The 19,532-nt window shown below is 35.8% G+C and overlaps 2 protein-coding genes across 4 annotated transcripts in view; one reads left to right on the plus strand and one right to left on the minus strand.

The window, feature by feature from the left end:
- LOC113227789 (protein 4.1 homolog) overlaps positions 1-9,469 on the minus strand; it is a 141,531-nt gene extending 132,062 nt beyond the window's left edge. For all 3 annotated transcript variants that reach the window (XM_026460791.1, XM_026460790.1, XM_026460789.1), the window contains exon 1: positions 9,152-9,469. The gene's annotated coding sequence lies outside the window, so the exon portion shown is untranslated. The remainder of the gene's footprint in view (positions 1-9,151) is intronic.
- Positions 9,470-9,840: 371 nt separating this feature from the next.
- LOC113227751 (vacuolar protein sorting-associated protein 28 homolog) lies at positions 9,841-17,016 on the plus strand. The gene is made up of 7 exons (XM_026460743.1): positions 9,841-10,050; positions 10,137-10,197; positions 10,699-10,894; positions 11,679-11,780; positions 12,224-12,358; positions 13,468-13,603; positions 15,404-17,016. Exons 1-6 carry the CDS (start codon positions 10,044-10,046, stop codon positions 13,597-13,599), a joined length of 633 nt encoding a protein of 210 aa, XP_026316528.1. The 5' UTR covers positions 9,841-10,043; the 3' UTR covers positions 13,600-13,603; positions 15,404-17,016.
- The last annotated feature ends 2,516 nt before the right edge of the window (positions 17,017-19,532 follow it).

The raw sequence follows: 19,532 nt of genomic DNA on the forward strand, positions 1-19,532 counted from the left end.
ATAACGCGCCATCTGTGCTGAACGTGCCGCTTATATCCCACATAAAACACTCTTAAAATGGGCGCGATGCGGTTCCGTGGAGTGCAAGTGAGATCCGGCTCTTTGATTGCGTAGGATTTTAAAGCACAATTAACCTCATTGTGTAGAATCCCTAATTGAATACAACCTAATAAGTTCTATTTAAAAACGATCTATGATAAGCAGTTGCAATATTGAGACGGCTAAGGTTCTTTAGAAATCACTACATGAAAAGTTAACTATAAACAATCGTATTTTCAAAAAAATCTGTTAAATTATACTAAATCTAAATTAGGTACGACTAAAAATACGCTAAGCATACTAACTCTGCGTTTTGACAATAAACTCGCCCCATTAACCTACATTACTTACCACAATGGTAAACAACGTGTTATCGCGTTGATCAGTTAACTGTGATAACAATGTAGTAAAGATGGGAGCAATCTCGAGTTAAATCAAGTGTACGAACTGAGATAAGACCAGCTGACGTTACAATATACCATAGCGCAAAAGTAGCAAATAAATCAAATAAATAAATAATTAGTGGTTTACTAATTATTATATTTAATATTACAGTTTAGATAAGAAGTGTACCAACGAACGAATTTCAATGAACTTCATTATTATTGTACCTGTGTCATCATCTTGTTTGTAATGTACTGTTAATGTCTATCTATCTATATAATAAAACGACCTTTATCGTCGTCTAAATATGGAACAAAATTATTATTATTATTTCCTTAATGAATAGAATAGAGTAGACATTTACCGCAACGCCACAATACATATATCGACGCCGGAAAGCGATCTTGTCGTATCTGGAAAAATAGAACTTTACACCAGGGCCGAAAAACTATTTCTCTTTAATTTGAATTAGTAGAAAGTAAATTTTAAAGTATGATTATACATGTCATGCATATGCAATTATATTATGCAAACAAGAGATTTAATAATACAAACTTAGACAAACAAAACAAAATGGAAAGAATTAAAAACCAAAATTAAAAACAACAAAAACAACCACAACATAAATCATAGGTTCCCAAACGTGTTGGCTCCACGCACTCTTGGTTGAAATTTTTTTATCTTGCCTAAGCAATATAAAAAAATTCAACGCTCACCAACTAAAAAATTATTGCAATCATGTATTTTTTTTATATTAACTTAACACAAAAAATCACAGAGAAAAAATTATGTACATATAATATGCAGTTTATACAGATAATTCAGGTTTATTTTTTCAGTGTATCACCCTCTGGACAGCATCAACGCCACCCCAACGCTTCCGAGGCCCCTTAGGACTCTTCAGCGCCCACTGGGGGGGTAGGGACTACTTTGGGAAACAATGACATAAAGTAAAGAAAACAGAAAAAAAGCAATAAACAAAATAGAACTACACTACAAATTTGTACAATCATTTATGCAGCCGTGGCGTACGCAAAAGGACCTCAGCTTATGAGACAGCCATAACTTGACTGTGGCGCTCGTTTTCAATGACCCTAAATGGCGGCCACTACATAGACTTGGGCCAATGTCAGTTTCGAATTAAACTAAATCGACCGATTAATAAGAATGAAAAGAAAATGGGAATAATTAAAGCGATAGACAAACTTAACACTATTGTTCGATTTAGTCTCAGAATTAAGCACCGTTGTCAACATCTTAACAAAAACAGAAACCGTTACATAGGTGTATGTACAGTTAGATATAAAATAATTAAACTAAACATAAAATTGAAACCCCAATCAAGCGAAGTACTCCATCCAATTAAATAATACAGTTAAAACATTAATCATCTGTGTGACATTTTGAATTGGATGCATAATATGGTTAGTCGTTGCAATTTTTTAATTACAACGTATAAAAATGTTTAATATAGCTAGAAAGGCGACGTAGCGGCGCCACGCATGAGCTGTGGGGTTATTTGATCCAGTTTCTAGATATTTATTTATTTGCTAATAGCTGTAAGAAAAATTTCTATTATCCTTTCATATTAAAAATGCAGTATAAGGAATTATCATATCATTACAACTGTGAACATTCCTGTGATTCGTCAGTTTGTTGAATTTCGAATCGTAAAGTTCGAATTTTCAAACGCATTTAAGTCATGTGATTGGTCAAATGTTTTCCTCTCTATAATGCAAATATCGGGAGCAGTCGGAATATTTTGCACTGTGTCAACAAAATAAAGCATTTTGTATAAATATTTCAAGAATTTTAAAGGTACAAAAAACTGGCGATGATTTTTTTAAATATGAAAAAGTGCATACGAGAAGGAAAAACAAACACTCATCTAACCGGCTTAACTTCGTTGTGAGCGAGAGAGAACGAATACCAGACATAAACAAAATGAAGCAAACTATGCCGGAATGTAGACTTGCACGAGACAGACAAAAATTTCATTGTTTGGTTATTTTTTGTCGACATTCTATAACAGCTCATTGAAAAAGTTAATAAATGCCATGATTTTCGACGATTTTGTTATAATATTCTCGTCAAATCACAAATCAAAAATCTCGTATTGGCATGTCAAATAGAGCCGATTTTATTTAATATGGAGGTCTATAATTTCTGGTTGTCAAAATAATTCTCCGGCAATACTTCCCTATGTGAACGCTTTCACAAAGAGCTCTGCAGCTACTAAATATACTTGCATACTATCACGACACTGGGCAGAGATTATGGACCAGCGCCCGCTACGCTCCTGTCATATCTCGTTCGCTTCTTTTACCCGAATCCGTATTGTATAATACCAGCCTATTGATTTTTGATCATGATGAACCAACGGATCTTTTAAGGATATCCTCAATAATGATAAGAACAAATGACGATCCGTAATTTGTTATGAAATTTAATTATATACTGTGGTCTGACCCTGTACTCCCGTTCTCCATCCGACATTCGTCCCAAACAATTACTGTCAAATAAGTAATACTGAACGAAGGTTCATACTTGACATTGTGTTTTGATTTCGTCGAGCATTACTTGTTTGACGTTTATTGTTTTGGACGGATGGCGGCCAGATAGTAGACCCCTTGTTTCGCTGACTCTACTAGAGGCAAGTGACTTATGTGCCACGTGTAAGCGAGTTTAACTGTAGTTACGAAATTTCTAGTAGGTATATCCATCACCCTCGCATATTGCCCAGTGAAATAGGTAGGTACCTAACATCTCCACCGGCTACGAACAAAAAAACGTTAAAAGACAAAAAAACATAATGACAATAATACAGACATGGTTTATCACACTCTTGAGGCTTTAATATAAAATTATTCTGCCGGATTGATACAACGAAACGCACGAAACGTCATCGAGCTGTCAAATGTCGAGTTTCCAGTGTTACCAGTTTCTCATCACCAAACTTAAGAGTTATACTCTTGTCGGTGGAGCATCTTCCAGTCATCTCTCTTACAAGTCAGCTCTTTAACCTTTTAGTCTATGTAACTGCGGCTAGTTCGACCTCTTCCCCTCGGTCTTTTACCTCCAAAATGGTCTTAAAGAAGTTGTCGTCTCGTATCAAATGTCCCATTATTTTCCCGCGTCTATACTCTACACTATTCAGGATCGTTCTTCTCTCGTTTACCATTCTCAATACTTTCTCATTGGTTTTCTTTTCTATCCAACTTATGCCCTTCATCCTCCTCCTGCACCACGTCTCAAAAGCTTCTAATCTATCCCTAACTACCAGTTTCTATAACCAACGAAATATTATTGAGGATCTTTTTATTGAGGTGATGAGGCAGAACAACAACTCCGCCATCTTTATCATGTTTATTTATTAGTTTAAGTGAAATGTCAATTACTCATTAGTTCAATTAAGTTACTTATTTATAACGTATTTTATCCTACCATCACTATCGCAATCGGTATTTTTAGCAAAATTGAGTTATTAAGTTATCTGGGATAAGCGAGACGAGTTCTACAACCTCCTCTGGTCGGTTTTTTTTTATATCTTGTTTACTTTCAGTTTTATCGTTATCCAAATTTGCGTAATTGACATTTTTTTAGGTGAAAATATTTCTTTTTTAACGCACACACTGATAGCCCGGCACTACAACTTACACCCAACTCACGAGAGAAATAAATGTGGCCATACAAATAGTAGAAAAAACTTTAGGTGCCAATATTTCGAAAGTTACCGAAATGCAAATGCGTATTTAGGAGGAAAGAACTTTATACGTGCGCTCACAATGCTCAATGAACTCGAGTGCGATCTGCTTGCGTGGAAACGGCCGTCTGTCTGCTGTGAATGTTTGAGATATTGTAAGATGATGGATGCTAGGAAATAAACTGTTTTAGAATAATGTGTATTATATTTATCTGTTCTGTTTATTAGTTTAGTTTCACTATGCATTAGTTTATCGACTGCAATACAGTGTAAATATACTTACAATAAATAAATGAAGATTCTTGTTCCTAAAGCCAATCAGCATTGCCTGGACTTCAACTGAGGAATTCTTTGTAGTGCCTTAAGTATCACAGTAACAAGAAATAATTCTTTGAGCATTATCCTGAACATCCGTGTGTGAAGTTATTTTGAAACCGGGGATTTCTTCATATAGCGCCCACTGAGCAATTTTTTTTTACCGAACAATCCATTTCAAATGTTATTCATAACAATGTAAATGTTGACATTTTGACGTGTAAACAATTAGTCGGGGCGAAATAGCGATATTTAATTTGCTCCATTGATAAATCTAAAGTGTGATAAGAGATTTGTAAGGAAAAGAGACAAATATTCACTTGTTTATATTATCAGTTTCTCAAAAATGTTACTTTTCGAATTATGCCACTTTATAACCGTGGGTGCGATTTGTCTCTGTCGTAAAAACTTACAGGTGTCGTAGTAAACATAACACTCGCTGTAATCAATACAAAACCTGCTTGTTCAAATTTAAACTTTTCTCAGAAAGTTTAATAGTCAATTTCTGAAAATTTACTTTTCAATATAGTGACGATATATGTATATTTCAACGTGCGACAAAATAGTAATTTACTTTTATCAGATGTTAAAACTTAAAAAACCCTAGAACTTTATTTTCACTACAGTAAAAATAGTAAGGCCTGAATTTAAGTTAGCAACATAGAAAGTCCGCACTGTTGATAAGAAACACGTTCGTGCTCTTTTCCTATAACAACATCTAACATTTCTATGCAAATTATTAACACAGCGGGTAATATTGTGGGATACCTCAATGTTATACGAGTGCAGTACGTTGCGGCTGGAGGGTGTGAAGCTTTTACGATGTGAGAATCTGTGAGAATGACATTTTGCATTGGCGAATTATTGTAAAATGTAATAAATGTAGTTCGTCCTGGGAAGTACCACCTTTCTGCCGCCAAGCAGTTAATGTGAACATTACTGCGTTCCAGTTTTAGAAGGGGTAAAGATTAGAAGACTACAGGCACACAGGACTTATCAACTTATGTCTCAGAATGACGGGCGCAGTATCAGTACCTCAAGTCTTTGCAATTGAAAGCTCTGAGTGGCTCTGCAACAGTCATGGACAGGTGTGTGGCTTACCACCAGGCGCAAGACTTGGTTGTCCCTTCACTTGCAATTATAAAAAAAAACCAGCTATCATACGGGATACAGCGTTAGTATTTTAAATGAGTATATATATACGTAATAGATTTATGACGTACACAAACTTGCAGCGGCTTCCGGTCGCCCAGATACCGCTTAATATCCATATAAATACACGGAATTAGACCCGCCGCGGTCCCGACCCGACTCATGCCCGACCCGCACCCGCTCTTTGTGTATTTCACGCTTTATTAATAGTAAATCGCGATCGGGACCCGTGTTTGTTTGAGTAATGTGTTTACGCTGAGTTTACGGGGAAATTAGACCGGCACTAGTCGGCAGCCGGCGCGCCAGAGACCACTTAAATCAAAATATGGTAAGTTATCTCCACACACTGCGCTCGGTGTCACTTCCATACTAATTCGACCCCCACGGGCGCCACTGCCATCTTGTATGTGAAAAAAAAACAAAAATTTTGAAACGAGTTCCAATGAAGCCGGAAGATAAAGCAACATGGTACTTTTAAAACATATCATTACTCGATTGGTGTATCCAGTAAAGCCGAGAAGGCGCTGCGTACATCCTGGATTAAGCAATTTGCTCTACGGCATGCATATACGGAGTAACACGATTCGTTCAATAAAAATGAACTGTGAATTAGCGTGAGGAGCAGTAGTACTGATCCCTGATTATTTTGATGGCAATGTACAAATCTCTTCACTCGCTCCCGTCCCGAAGGATGACATCATCGAGCACAGGACTGGAGCGTTTGAAGAACGCATTATCAACGACGGCTGATGTCACCGCACTATTCTCGAACGATAAAAGGTCGCGACGAGAGGTGGCTATTCGATCGTAACTTATTTTTGTTTTCTTTTTCTTAAAAATAGCGATAGTCATGGGTGATTTCGTAAACACGTATAAATAATGTCATTTTAATAGAACGTACAAATCCACAAATATTTGCTATTTGGAGGGGTGTTATGACAAATGGTATCTTAATTGTTTTGAAGTTCGAACATCAGACAAAAATCTAAATCAGAGCACTAAATGCAAATGAAGCAAAACCTGTTGCAGATATCAGATGTGAACGTGCCTGTGGTTAATTGTACCTACTACCTTCGCCTTAACTTTAAGAAAGTCATAGAATACACAAGAGTACAGACAGTTCACAGCCATGCGGTATTGATAACAGCATAGGTTCCAATGAAAACAAAACCATGTGCCATGTGCACAACGCCCATATCCAGTCTTTAAAATGCAATTATCTCTCATCTTTGCTCCAGAGCTAGATAGTGGTAAGTACGTTTAAATAAAACATACTAAACCTTGGTAAATAAAACACAAAAAATTTTGTCTGAAAATAATAACTGTCACATAAATATGTACAACCACATACGATGAACAATACGCCATTCTTGTGGTTTTCACAGAATTATGAAAATCATTATTATGCAACACTTAAAATAATTATGTTCTCTTAAGCATTATGCATTGTGTTTTAATGTATCTGCAGTTTCAGTGATCAGTTTGGACATTGTTAATGTCTGTTGTTATATAAAGTTATAATAATAATCTACCAGACATTGACACTAATTATCTTGTCTCAAACTATGACATTCCACATGCCTTAAACTACCAGTGCAACAAAATTAGCTTTAGGCACTTTCCTAGAACACCCAGATAAGAAACAATACACAAATGTTTTGTTTACAATGGAATGTGATAATATTGTGAAAAGTTGTGATAAGTAGGAAATAAATTTTATATTATTATTATTACAAAAGTACATTTTCAATTTGTGTCACTGCCAAAGCTATACAGAACCAGCTTGTCAAGCACCTAATTAATTGTTATACGCAATGGGTGGACCAGGTTGTCAAACATCAATAACTTCAAAAAAAATGGTTAAAATGGAGACATGTTATTAAAGTAATGATAAATTTTGAAAATGTGCAATTGCCCGTCTTTTTCTTAATGACATCAGAGCTTAAAGAGAATATTACGTAATTTCATTGCATTGTACAACAACAAGTTCAATTTCAGGGTTAACTTGATTTCCTTATTTGTGGTTAAAATGAAATATATGTTCTTTATTTTTTGTTATTTTATAATTATACAATTATCAATGTCTATTATTACTACCTATAGTTATATTAAGCTTCGGGAAGTTTACCCAATGGTCACCCATGCAATGGAAGGACCGAATAAAGTCTGCGGTGCGTGGTCCTTTACATCAATGCATGAGGGAGTCCACTAACAGAGAAATATATAGATATGGTGAGGCTAGCCACATCAGCCCCTAGCAAACATAGTCCGTCATGACCACAACCACTCTGTCATGACAAAAGTTCAACAAAAAAGGAAATTAAGGTACAAATTTGATTTCATATGATAAATGCTCTAATATAATGATGCAAAAGTTCTGTGAAACTTAAGTTTACATAATCTACCTATCTAGCATAATGTAATTACTAATAATCTAGGCATTCATGAGCCCTACTCTTATAATTCTGACTTTTGTCACCATTTAAGGTGACAAAAGTCAGAATTAAATGAAACAGAAGATTAAAAGTAAACCACCTCTTTTTTGTGTTCCAATCATATTTTATAAGTTTATTGTAATAGACTTAGTTATTGTTATTTTGAGACAACACACTTGACAAATATGAGACCTCGTTGCCATCCACAATTCAGGGAATCCTAGTTTGTGAGCTAAGCACATCTCTGTACCTATTTTTCTGTATTTTCCTAGAAAGTTATTTTTATTTTTTTATTCATGCAGAATTGGCTCAATCCACCAACCAACTCAAGGCAATATAAAACGTTTTATGTTCATGTAATAAGAGTGAAAAAGATGTTTTGTATCAGGGATCTGGTAGAAAGTGAAACAGGCAGCATTTTTTCTGACCGGCTTAATGCAATTCCGTGTGTATTGTGACTCCCTGTTTCTAAGTACAAAAATGTTTGTGTTGCAAAGTTAATCTATCAAGTATACAGGATTTAAGGCTAACTAGTACTTTGATAAGAAAATTGAATAATGATAATATTGATAAAATGTGTTTTATGAAATATCACAGATATGATACAGATAAATATTTGAATGAACTGAAGCAAAAAGAATTATTATCTGATACTGCAAAGAACAAATACAACAATACAAAGTACTAGACAACAAAATAACATGAAAAACACATTCAAATTCAAAAGACATCCACATTTTCAAACATATAACGAAACTGAATAATTTTCAATTGTTCAAAATACGATTATGTTACTTAAAATTACCACAAGTAGCAGAACGTGCTAAAGCGGCACTGGTAAACCATTACCTACTTATGGAAAGTGGGACGAGCCGGCGCCGCGCCCTGAGACGCCGCCCGTGGCCTCACACATTCCAATAAGACAAAAAAAATAACAATTTTACTACTCCTACTATTACCGTAACATTTATGTCATACTTTCATTGACAACATGCACCTATATATATTTTATAAATTAACAACAACGTGAAAACCTTGCAATAACCATTAACGCTGAAGAACGTTACTGGTAAAGCCGCAAAAACTCAAAAAACTAGTTTAACAAACAAGAAATTCAACTGACCTGTTGATCAACAAGATCCCATTAATCGGCGACTGTGGAAAGCCGGAGAACTGAATTTTCACACGAACATGTACCTCTGCACGTAAACACTTTACCTGTCTCACAAAATAAAGGAAGAACTGGTAAAAACACTATCACCACGAATCCACCTTTACACACTGTTTCACAACACCTTTTAACAAGTTTCGATTAGTTTTTTGTATGAATAATATGTGCACAGGACTACCCACCACAGTTTTCATTCATCGCAAGGTGAAATAATGCGAGACGAGCGGCAGTCGCCTTGCTCAACCGAAAAAAGTACGGAGCGGGCAACAGGGAGTGCGCGCGTCATCCGCCATATTGGAGGGATTACGTCATCCTGACATTTTTTGTCATGTGTTCGGATACAGTCATAAGTCAGCATTCTAACACAAATAACGAACAGAAATAACGTTATTAGTTTGACCTAAATAAGAGACACTATTCTTTTGGTTATATCATTCATTCATTCATTCATTCATTCATTAAATAATGTTTTCGCTAGGTTACGCTTGTTTCGTATAGAACTTGTTGATGTTGAATAGCCATTTTCAATTAGTAAAATCAAATCTAGCAGTTCAAAAATTAAAACTGAAAAGTGATCTTTGACTCTTGACTCCAGAAACTTTAAATCCATGTTTCAACTAACTGCATTACGCCACAAGATGCCATAAGGAACATTTTATGTAAAATTTTGTTAACAATGAAATGAACACACTTCTTAATTGTCATTATAGGGAAGTGTTCTATGGATTTGTCATCACTTAAAATTGTTAGAAAATACTGCAAAAATTGATAAGTTTTTGTGTTTTTCCTTACATTAAATTATAGCTTTAAACCTTCAGATACGTATAGTTCAAATCGAGGCACAATGCAGGGTAAATTTCGTAGGATTTAATGTATTTCTTGTCATGATTACAATACACCCTTTGTTTTGATTTAAATAATTTTAATTTCTCGCCAGATACAAGACCAGAACTGTACGAAGAAGTTAAACTGTACAAGAATGCCAGGGAAAGAGAAAAGTAAGTAAAAACTCTTCAATAGTGGTCATAGTCCGACAGCAAAGCGGTTCTGTAAAATCTGGTACATAAACTAAAGAAAACATTGTGAGACATCGTGCCCAAGACGCTGGCAACGTTTCCCCGTTGGATTGCTATACTAATTCTTTGGTAATAATAGCTGTTACCCATCTAGTCATGGAGGGCTTCAACAAGGTGGAGGAATAGCTCTCTAACAAGGAGTTTCGCCTGTGGTCATTTTATGTTTACATGTAGCAAGATTCTTAAAATTATGTTTTATTCATTTCAAATCTTTATTGTCAAGTAATTAGACAAAGTCAAGTAAAGACACTTTTACCAATTTTGTGTGATTATTCCTGCATTAAGAATGTGGAAAGATGCAGGATAAGTACTTGTTATTATTATATATTATTTTATTATATTATGGATGAATGTATGTGAAATAAATGGATTATTATTATTATTATTATATTTGTACTAATTAGCACATACATTTGATACCAGGCACGACAACATGGCAGAACTATATGCTGTAGTAAGCACCCTCCAGCACCTAGAGAAAGCATATATGCGAGACTGTGTCCGTGCGCAGGAGTACACCGCAGCCTGCAGCCGCCTGCTAGTACAATACCGAGTTGCTTTCAAACAAGTGCAAGGGGATGAGTTTCCTACTATTGAGGCTTTTGTTAGCAAGTTTAGGGTAAGCAAGATAATAGTTATTCTCACTTACATTTATTTAATTCATAAATTAAGTCAAACCCTTCAATAATATGTACTACTTTAACTCTAAATACAATAAGGTTTTTTGTGCCTGTACATTGGCTATAAGTCACCTTGGAGTCTGATAACAGTTCCCAGCATCAACTGGCTTTATTCAGTTGATCCCTAAGTAATGTCACATTTTTGTCATAGTGTTATAATGTATGCCTTGCATGTCTTTAGTGTATTTAATCTCAAAAAGTCTAATAATAATTGTCTGTAAAAGCCTAATAATAAAAATAATAATAATTGTTTATTTTTATTATTATTATTTGGCTATGTTTCGTCCATGCTCATTTATGGTCTATATATACTATGAGACTATATAATCCTCCATGTGCTAGCAACCCTAGAAAACACATCTTGCCACTTCACATTATGATATTGTGGAATTCGCTCCTAAAAACAGTTAATTAGTGCACTTACTTGATTAATGTTTTGAAACTAACAATATACAAGTGCAGTGATATACACGCATCAGCTTGTAGAGCTGCTAGTGTATTAATTAAATAATAATAATAATAATTTCATACCATTTTTTAAAAGATAAAGATAAAACCTTTGCCATGAGTGCACATTATGGTTATCTGTGTAGTTTTCACCACTCATTCTCAAAATGTTAAATATATAAAAACATCATCTCAAAGGCTCAAAACAACAATAAAATATATATTTCTAGTACAATGTCAATTTAAACAAATAATTGTGTAATTTTACATTAACAGCTAGACTGCCCAGCGGCACTGGAGCGAATAAGGGAGAACAAACCAAACTTAATCAAAGATGACAAAGGAAACACAAACAAATACATTGCAGAGATTGTCTCTGTAAGTATTACAATTTTTTCATTTAAGAAAGAATATTATTATGATGAATTTATTGATGATTTTCAGAATGTCATACATACTTGGTGCGACAGGCTGGTGTCCGCAACTCGACGACAAACCTATTTTGTGTGATGTCATACAGTAAAACGGAATTTTTATTATAGTCAACAGTTTCTATAATCATCATCGTGTCAGCCGGAAGACGTCCACTGTTGAACATAGAACTCCCCTAAAGATTGCCAGACTAGCCGGTTGACAGTTTCTATGCACAATACAAAAAGTGTAGTATATAAGTACCTATTGCTATATATATATATATATATATACAACAAGAAGAAAGCGGAACATTTGTTAAACAAGTTGTTTCACACAAATCTGCGATAATACTGGTGTTATATCTTTAAGCTTGGCGCATCAGTATATTTGCTTTGTATTTCTTGCAGTTGTTCATAACACTAATGGATAAACTCCGCCTCGAGTTCCGCGCGATGGACATGATCCAGCCTGAGCTACGCGACCTTCGCGACACCATGGACCGACTGCTCATGCTGCCGGAGGACTTCGAGGGGAAACTTAAGGTATAGCCAACAGTTAACTAAAATGAGAGATAACGAAACCCATATAAGGCCGGCCACATGCAGTCGGAACCATGCAAATCACGGACTTATCACATTCGAAATTTCTTCCGATTCGAATTGCCTTAAGGTGGTTTGTGCATTTGGAATTCCGTACGACAAAAGCTGTTCCGAATGCAAGTCTTCCATACATTATGTGGGGCTGCAACACACAGCCGTAAATTCCGTACGTATTTTCGCTGCGACAACATCTGGACTCAATGCCTCGCGTTTCTAAGCAGTCTTGTTATCCCAAACTAAAATAAACGTTTGTATGATGTATTTACGAAATCTGGAATCGATATTCCGAAACGAACTTTCGAATCGAAATCCCGACTACATATAGCCGGCTTTAGGAGAGTGTGAATAGGTATGTTAATAAGGGCCAACTGAACTTGTCACGACCCAATTGAGGAAGGGTAGGTCAAGAGCACCCTTAACCAACGAGGGTGTATGAAAGTATTGATGAGGGTTGTTGAGGCGAAAAATGTGTGACTGGATCATAACATGTTTAAGCCCTACTCCAGTTCGAAAAGAGTATGTATGTAACCTGACTATTAAAATTGTGAAGTTTTGTTAATTACTACACTCTCTAAGTAGACACTGAGAAAGTCAAATAATCATTTATTCCATAGGTAAAATAAATTTTGCACTTGAAAATGTCATTTTCAGCCTACTGCTCCACTTCCCTGAGAAGAACGAGCAAGAAACTCTAGGGATTGCTCGTTTCAAATGAACTTAAATGCTATGGAATACACTTTGAATCAAATTTGTGTGGATTCTGGAGCCATGTCGTTTTTCCATACATAGTCTTCAATTTTGTAATATGACTCTTCAATTAAAGTATTTTTAATGTAGGTTTTTAAACTTAGGAAATGATAATCTTAATATATGCTCTTATTGTAAAAACATATATTTACCTTGGTTATAAACGAAATCATGGTACCATGAGTTTGGACTTAATTGTTTGGTTAATATTAAGGATATCTTCTTTCATAACGAAATTATGTATGTTTTTACGGGCATATAAAATATTTGTGTCACATTTTATAATTGAGTCGCAATTTGCTCAGGTGCAAGAATGGCTGGACAAATTGTCGGAAATGTCCGCGTCAGACGAATTGTCGGAGGCGCAAGTGAGGCAGCTGGTATTCGATTTGGAGACCTCCTATGGCGCTTTTAACAAGCTGTTGCACAAGGACTAAACAGGTACAGTGGGCCACATTTTAACTTATACAGAAGTCCAAAGTGTTCATAGATATCTGAACATTACAAGCGAAATGTACACACACTGGCACATTTAGCGAAACACTGGTAAAATTCCCAAAGGAATGCAGTTCTGTTTCACAACTCTGGCCTTTATTTTATTTTAGGTCTAATTTGTAAATGAGGAATTAATCGGCTGTAATTTTTGGCATTCATTCGTTTTAATTTCCTACTAGTCAAGTGGTTTGAGGTGGATATTGCGTTCTTGTAAATTTGTAAACTTCGAACTGTATTTATATTTTGTGTAATCGACTTTATTTAATCTGTTCTGTACAGTATCCAAATGTTTAAATAACAAATCTCTAACTTCATTGTCTAATTTTTGACATTTCTATATTTATTTTAACGCTATCCTATCAGAGTCCATTTAAATAAAAAAATCTTAATTTCAACATGGAAGATGGTTTCTCTGTGCCACCATATTGAGATACTGTATTTCCTTCGACGAAAAATCCCAATCAGACAAGGCTGTATTACTACTTATTTTATTTTTTATTATTTATTTATGTTTTATTTTATTTCTAATTTTCTTTATTAAAAGTCGTAGTAAAAGTAGTAAATGATTACATTAAATTTAATTTAGTAAATATTAAAATAAAATATTTTGAAAAACGTTTGCAGCGTAAATTGGAATGTGCTTTGGGAAATTAAGAATAACGTATTTAAATTAATACCTTTTGTAATAATTATATTAATTAGTGTGTAATTACGGTGGTTTGCATTAATTAATACTAGGCAAAAGTGGGTGATGACTTTACCATCTCATTCAGGCCATAAAGGGCCTGAACCCTTTTTAGAAATAGTATACAGCCTGGCTGAGCCCTCTCTGCTGAACGAGAGCACACACTTCTCCCGGGAAGTGTGGCTACAGAGCAAGGGTTTTGAGCGTTCAAAAGCTCTTATAGCTGCCTACAGTACCAAACACTACAGAGAAGCTCTGTCATTGGACTGGAATGGCATCAGAATGCTTGCTAGAATCTTAATAGGATGTGTCAAATATTTTCCAGAGAGATAATAGAGAGTGTAGATTCTGCCACGAGGCAGATGAGATTCCTGTGCATCTCCTCACCCAATGCTGTCCTCTGAACGTACGAAGTTCCAAACTGGAAAGGCACATACCACAACCAGATAACATAAAAACTGTCACAGCGAACAAAATCTTTCAGTTCTTTAATGCTGTCGCCATTGACTCTGAACTGTAATTAGTGGTGATCACAATAGATGGGGAGATGAGGGGCTGCATAGGCCCTGAATGAAACCACCCTAATAATAATAATAATAAAAATAATAATGGGTCCTGAAACGTAGGTTTGTTTGAAAAAACAAATAATAATAATGATAACGCACACATTCAACATAGCCCCGCACTAGGGAAACCCTGTAACGCGGGTGCTATGGACACACACATAGATAATCACAAATTACACCCAAAGTCAGGAGAGAAATAAATGTAGGCCATACAAATATTTCTCCCGGCCCGGGAATCGAACCTTGGATCTCTGCGTGACAGACCGCCATGATATCCGTTCGGTCACGGAAGCAGTAATACACGCGATTTAGATCCGAAAAAAATAATTACATTTCCAATTTACGAAAAACTAACAGCTCGTTATCTATGTTTTTGTTTCCTAAAAATGTTATTTTTAAATTGGGACACTTTATAATTGAGGATGCGATTTCACATCTATTTGGCCTTATAATAAATAGAACGAACTTTTAAACACAGTGATCTTGTTGTTTCAGGTTAATACAGGAGCTCAAGGTGTTGTGTCGCATCTCAACTAGCTTCATTATATAAGTATCGTTTTATTGTATACTGTAGTTAAATTATATAATGAATATCTTGTATTAATATGTAAGCTATAATATAAAGTCAAGTGGACGTCAAATTGAGCACATCGGACTTGAAGCACTTGGGCGAATTGAAGTCAGGCCACACAGACGCGGTATAGCGGGAACAGCGGTCCGGGGGGGGGACCTGCGGGAAGCAAACGCGGGCCGGGGCGTGCCACACAGCAGTCCCGCGCGTAGTTCGCGGCGTGACACCAAAACATTTTTCCATCCTCTATGTTTTCAACACAGATAAAGAAATCACCTTGTCACTGTCGGATGGTGATGAAGAACTTCTTTTATAAGAGCTAATCCTGCGGAAGTTCCAAATTGACAGTACTTCGCTTTGGATAGACACACACTGGTTTTTGCTATCCAGGTTTTCTTTTTTTTTTACGATTCCAAATGACGGGATGAACAAGTCGTGGACCTAATGGTACAGTAAGGTAAAAAATCGTACACTCACGACTTTGATTTGGCTCCTTGGAAATCTTTTCCTAAATCATTTCCTTCTTTAAACTGTTTTTATAATTTCTATCACTTGTATTAAGTAAACGGAGATGATTGCACATATGTTTTTCGATCGAATTCATCTTGAAACTTGACTAAAATACTCCATAGTTGTATAAAAGTACAACGTCCAAACCCGCTGAAGCCCCGCTAATGCCCCGCTAATGTCCCGCTCACGGACCGCGCGTTTCAGTGTGACAGGGTTCATATGAACTCGTACATTACCTAATTCCCGCGCCCGGAACGCTTCCGCGGCCGCCTCTGTGTGGCCAGAGCATTAGGGCGCGTTCAAAATAGCCGCTGTTAGTCGCGCATGTTAATTTTCCAAATTAACCACGATGGACGAAAATCGAATTGAAGAATTTGTAGAGAATGTAAAACAACACCCTGCCATATGGGATAGCAGTTCCGCCTTACTTATTCCACTCAACTGGATAAAAAAGGCATGGGAAAATTTATGTCTAAAATGTATTGACAATTTTGAAACTACAACTGAAAAAAACATGGCAGGTGAGTCATTTTTAATACCTATATGTGAAGAGTGTGCCCCAAGAACTAGATAAAAGTAATGTTAGTTCGTCAGAATCCATCGCGTAACTGGGTCGAAAGATGAAACATCACTAAAAATTTGGTCGTACTTCAGCAGCACGGCCGTCGCGCGGCTGCAGCGCTTCTAACAGCGGCTAATTTGAACGCGCCCTTAGGCGCCTATTACAATGAAGCAAACTTGATGGTGTTTTTGACTGTACTAATTTCATAAGCATCAGTTGATTTGTTGAGAACTTAAAATGTACAAAAACCGTATTTTTAGATTTAGATGGAGGTCAAATGCACACTTACATTTGAATAAAAAAACCGTATTTTTAACCGACTTCTCAAAAAGGACAATGTTACGCGATACCGATTTTGAAGATTCTTTTTTGTTGGATAGAGGGTACCTCAGTATTGATCCCATTTAAATTTCAAGGAAATATTCCACCTCTAAGGGTGGCAAACTAGGGGATGAATCCGGTTTCGCGCACTTTCCGGTAACCGAGTTCAATTAAACTTATCAAATAAATGTAATTCCATGAACTTTTGAGGTCGGGTTTTTTAACCGACTTAAAAAAAAGAAGGAGGAGGTTATACGTTCGGTACATATGTTTTATATATGTTTTCTGATATCTCGGTCAATTATGGACCGATTTTGAAAATTGTTTTTTGTTTGAAAGAGTGCACTCTCGTGGTGGTCCCATTGTCACCAAATCAGAATCTGATGAGGGGATCCCATGAAAATCAAAGGAAATCTTCAAATTTTGTAGGAATTTCCGTGTAGCCACTAATTTCTCCATCAATTATCCACCGATTATGAAAATTCTTCTTTTGTTTAAAAGGGTATACTCTCGAGGTCACAAATTACTAATATTTTCCGCAAACAAAAGTCGACTTTTCACTTGACACAATATGAACATGTAATCAATAAATCACCGACACCAGGACAACCAGAAAATAAAATATAAAATGAACAAAAATATCCGTAACAGTGACAATGAGTCACCAAGAAGTTAGAATCAGATGAGAGGATCCCATGGAAATTGGAAAAAGTCGATAAGCAAACTTTTGAGAAAAAGTTACAATTATTATAAATAGTTATCCATATAGTCCATGACCCAGCACTAGTGCTAGGCGGGTTATTAGCCACTTGGCTTGTACCAGTGTCAGTTTTATAAGAATATTAAAAATTATGGCGATCGTCACCAGTGTCACTGATCATCATCCACTAGGCGAGTTTCTCACGACTTGTCAACTTATGCCTCAGGGTAACGGGCGCGTTGACAGTGCCCTTCAGATCTTTAAATCCCTGATTGGCACTAGAACTGCTATGGACGTGCAATGTCAATTTGTACATTTTTGAGAATTCGACAAAAATAATCACCTTTATCATAGACAGATGTAATTACAATTTTAACTGAAAAAAGTAATACGCACATAGCACTCATAGGAAATGAAACATTTTTTTTTTCGGATTTAAATAGCTTACATTTATTTTTTCAAACAAACCAACGTTTCAGGCCCTTTAAAGATCCCATGGTCACGGGTGACTGAGATGGTAAAGTCGTCAAGCAGTTATGTCTAATGTAAACCACCCTATTCTTCACTATTATTACAAAAGTTACTAATTAAATATTTTATCAGTTTTTCAAAAAATAGTTTCATGTCCTATGTGTAACAATTGCGAAAATCTAAGAGTGATTACACACAGCAGCGATGCATCGCTACACTTGGGATTCATAGGCAATTGAATCGAGAGAAACGCGCGACTGCATCGATACAAACGCGCGATTGCATCGCGTTTACATCGCTGCTTAAAATCGCGCGCGTGTTTAAAGGTAGACGTTTAGAGACTGCATCGCTGTTAAAAGTTAACCGTGTGTACCGCTCTAAGAACTCTACAAGTAATACACTGTTGAATTTCATGGTCTATGTTGTGATTTAAGGCATAATTTACGTTGTAACCTAAATTATGCCTAAACTCACGTAATGCAACTTTTGTCTCTTGTGTAACATACAAACTAAAGGTACGAGATAAAAAACAGGAAGTCTACCACGAAATACGATACTACGTGTCTGCGTCCAGAACGAAGTTCATACTTACTACATAATGTCAGTTTTACGATGGAAATAATGTCAAAATTCGATACGATAGCTGTTATTTGATGTTTCAGAGCAAGGGCTTATTGCATATTCGATCGTTGTACGTTTTTCGTGGTGGCCTCCGCGCTCCGGTCCGATACGAAGCTAAAAACTTTGATCATTGCTTTGTATTTCGTGGTAGACCTCCTTGGGAGATTAATTCTCGCGCTTTATCGGGAATTCCCGTACCGTATCGTATCTAGTTTCTACGTTACATAATTGACATAAAGCTCATTATGCTATGTACATTTTCGTTACAAATAATCCACACAAATTGAGTCTAAATAAGGGACGAAATATGGAACTCAATAAAAATAACTTTTACTATTTAATATATGGAGTCATTGTGTTATTGGGGGAGAATACACATACAACTTGTATTATGATGTTTTAAGTGAGTTGTAATTAATGGAAATACATTTTATTTATCCACCAAGAGTGTTTTTTCATTCAGTTCGGGGGTCCAGGTGAGGAGGTGAAAGGCGAATGCGCAATTTTAAAAAATGTTTCAAGGGACCATGTTTTAGATTGTAAGGACTGTTTTAAATTATAAATTATACGTTCTGTTTTATTAAATCCAATTTTGGTATCTTGTTTGTTTACCAAAATTGAATTTTAAAACACGACGTGTAGAGCATAACACGGCTTCGCGATTTAGGGTTTCTCGTGTAATAATAATAAAATAATCATCGCGCATGCGCAGACGAACAACGCTACCGCGCTGATCCCCCACAATTTTACATCTCCCCCTACTCTTTGAAACTGCTCGTCGTAAAAAGCATTTTTTTAGATTTTTTTTCCAAAATTCTAAAAAAATTTATTTATTTATTATTTAATAGTTCATTGTACAGGAAAAATA

The sequence above is a fragment of the Hyposmocoma kahamanoa genome, unplaced genomic scaffold (genome assembly GCF_003589595.1).
Source record: "Hyposmocoma kahamanoa isolate Upper Pololo Valley unplaced genomic scaffold, ASM358959v1 215, whole genome shotgun sequence".
NCBI lineage: Eukaryota > Metazoa > Arthropoda > Insecta > Lepidoptera > Cosmopterigidae > Hyposmocoma > Hyposmocoma kahamanoa.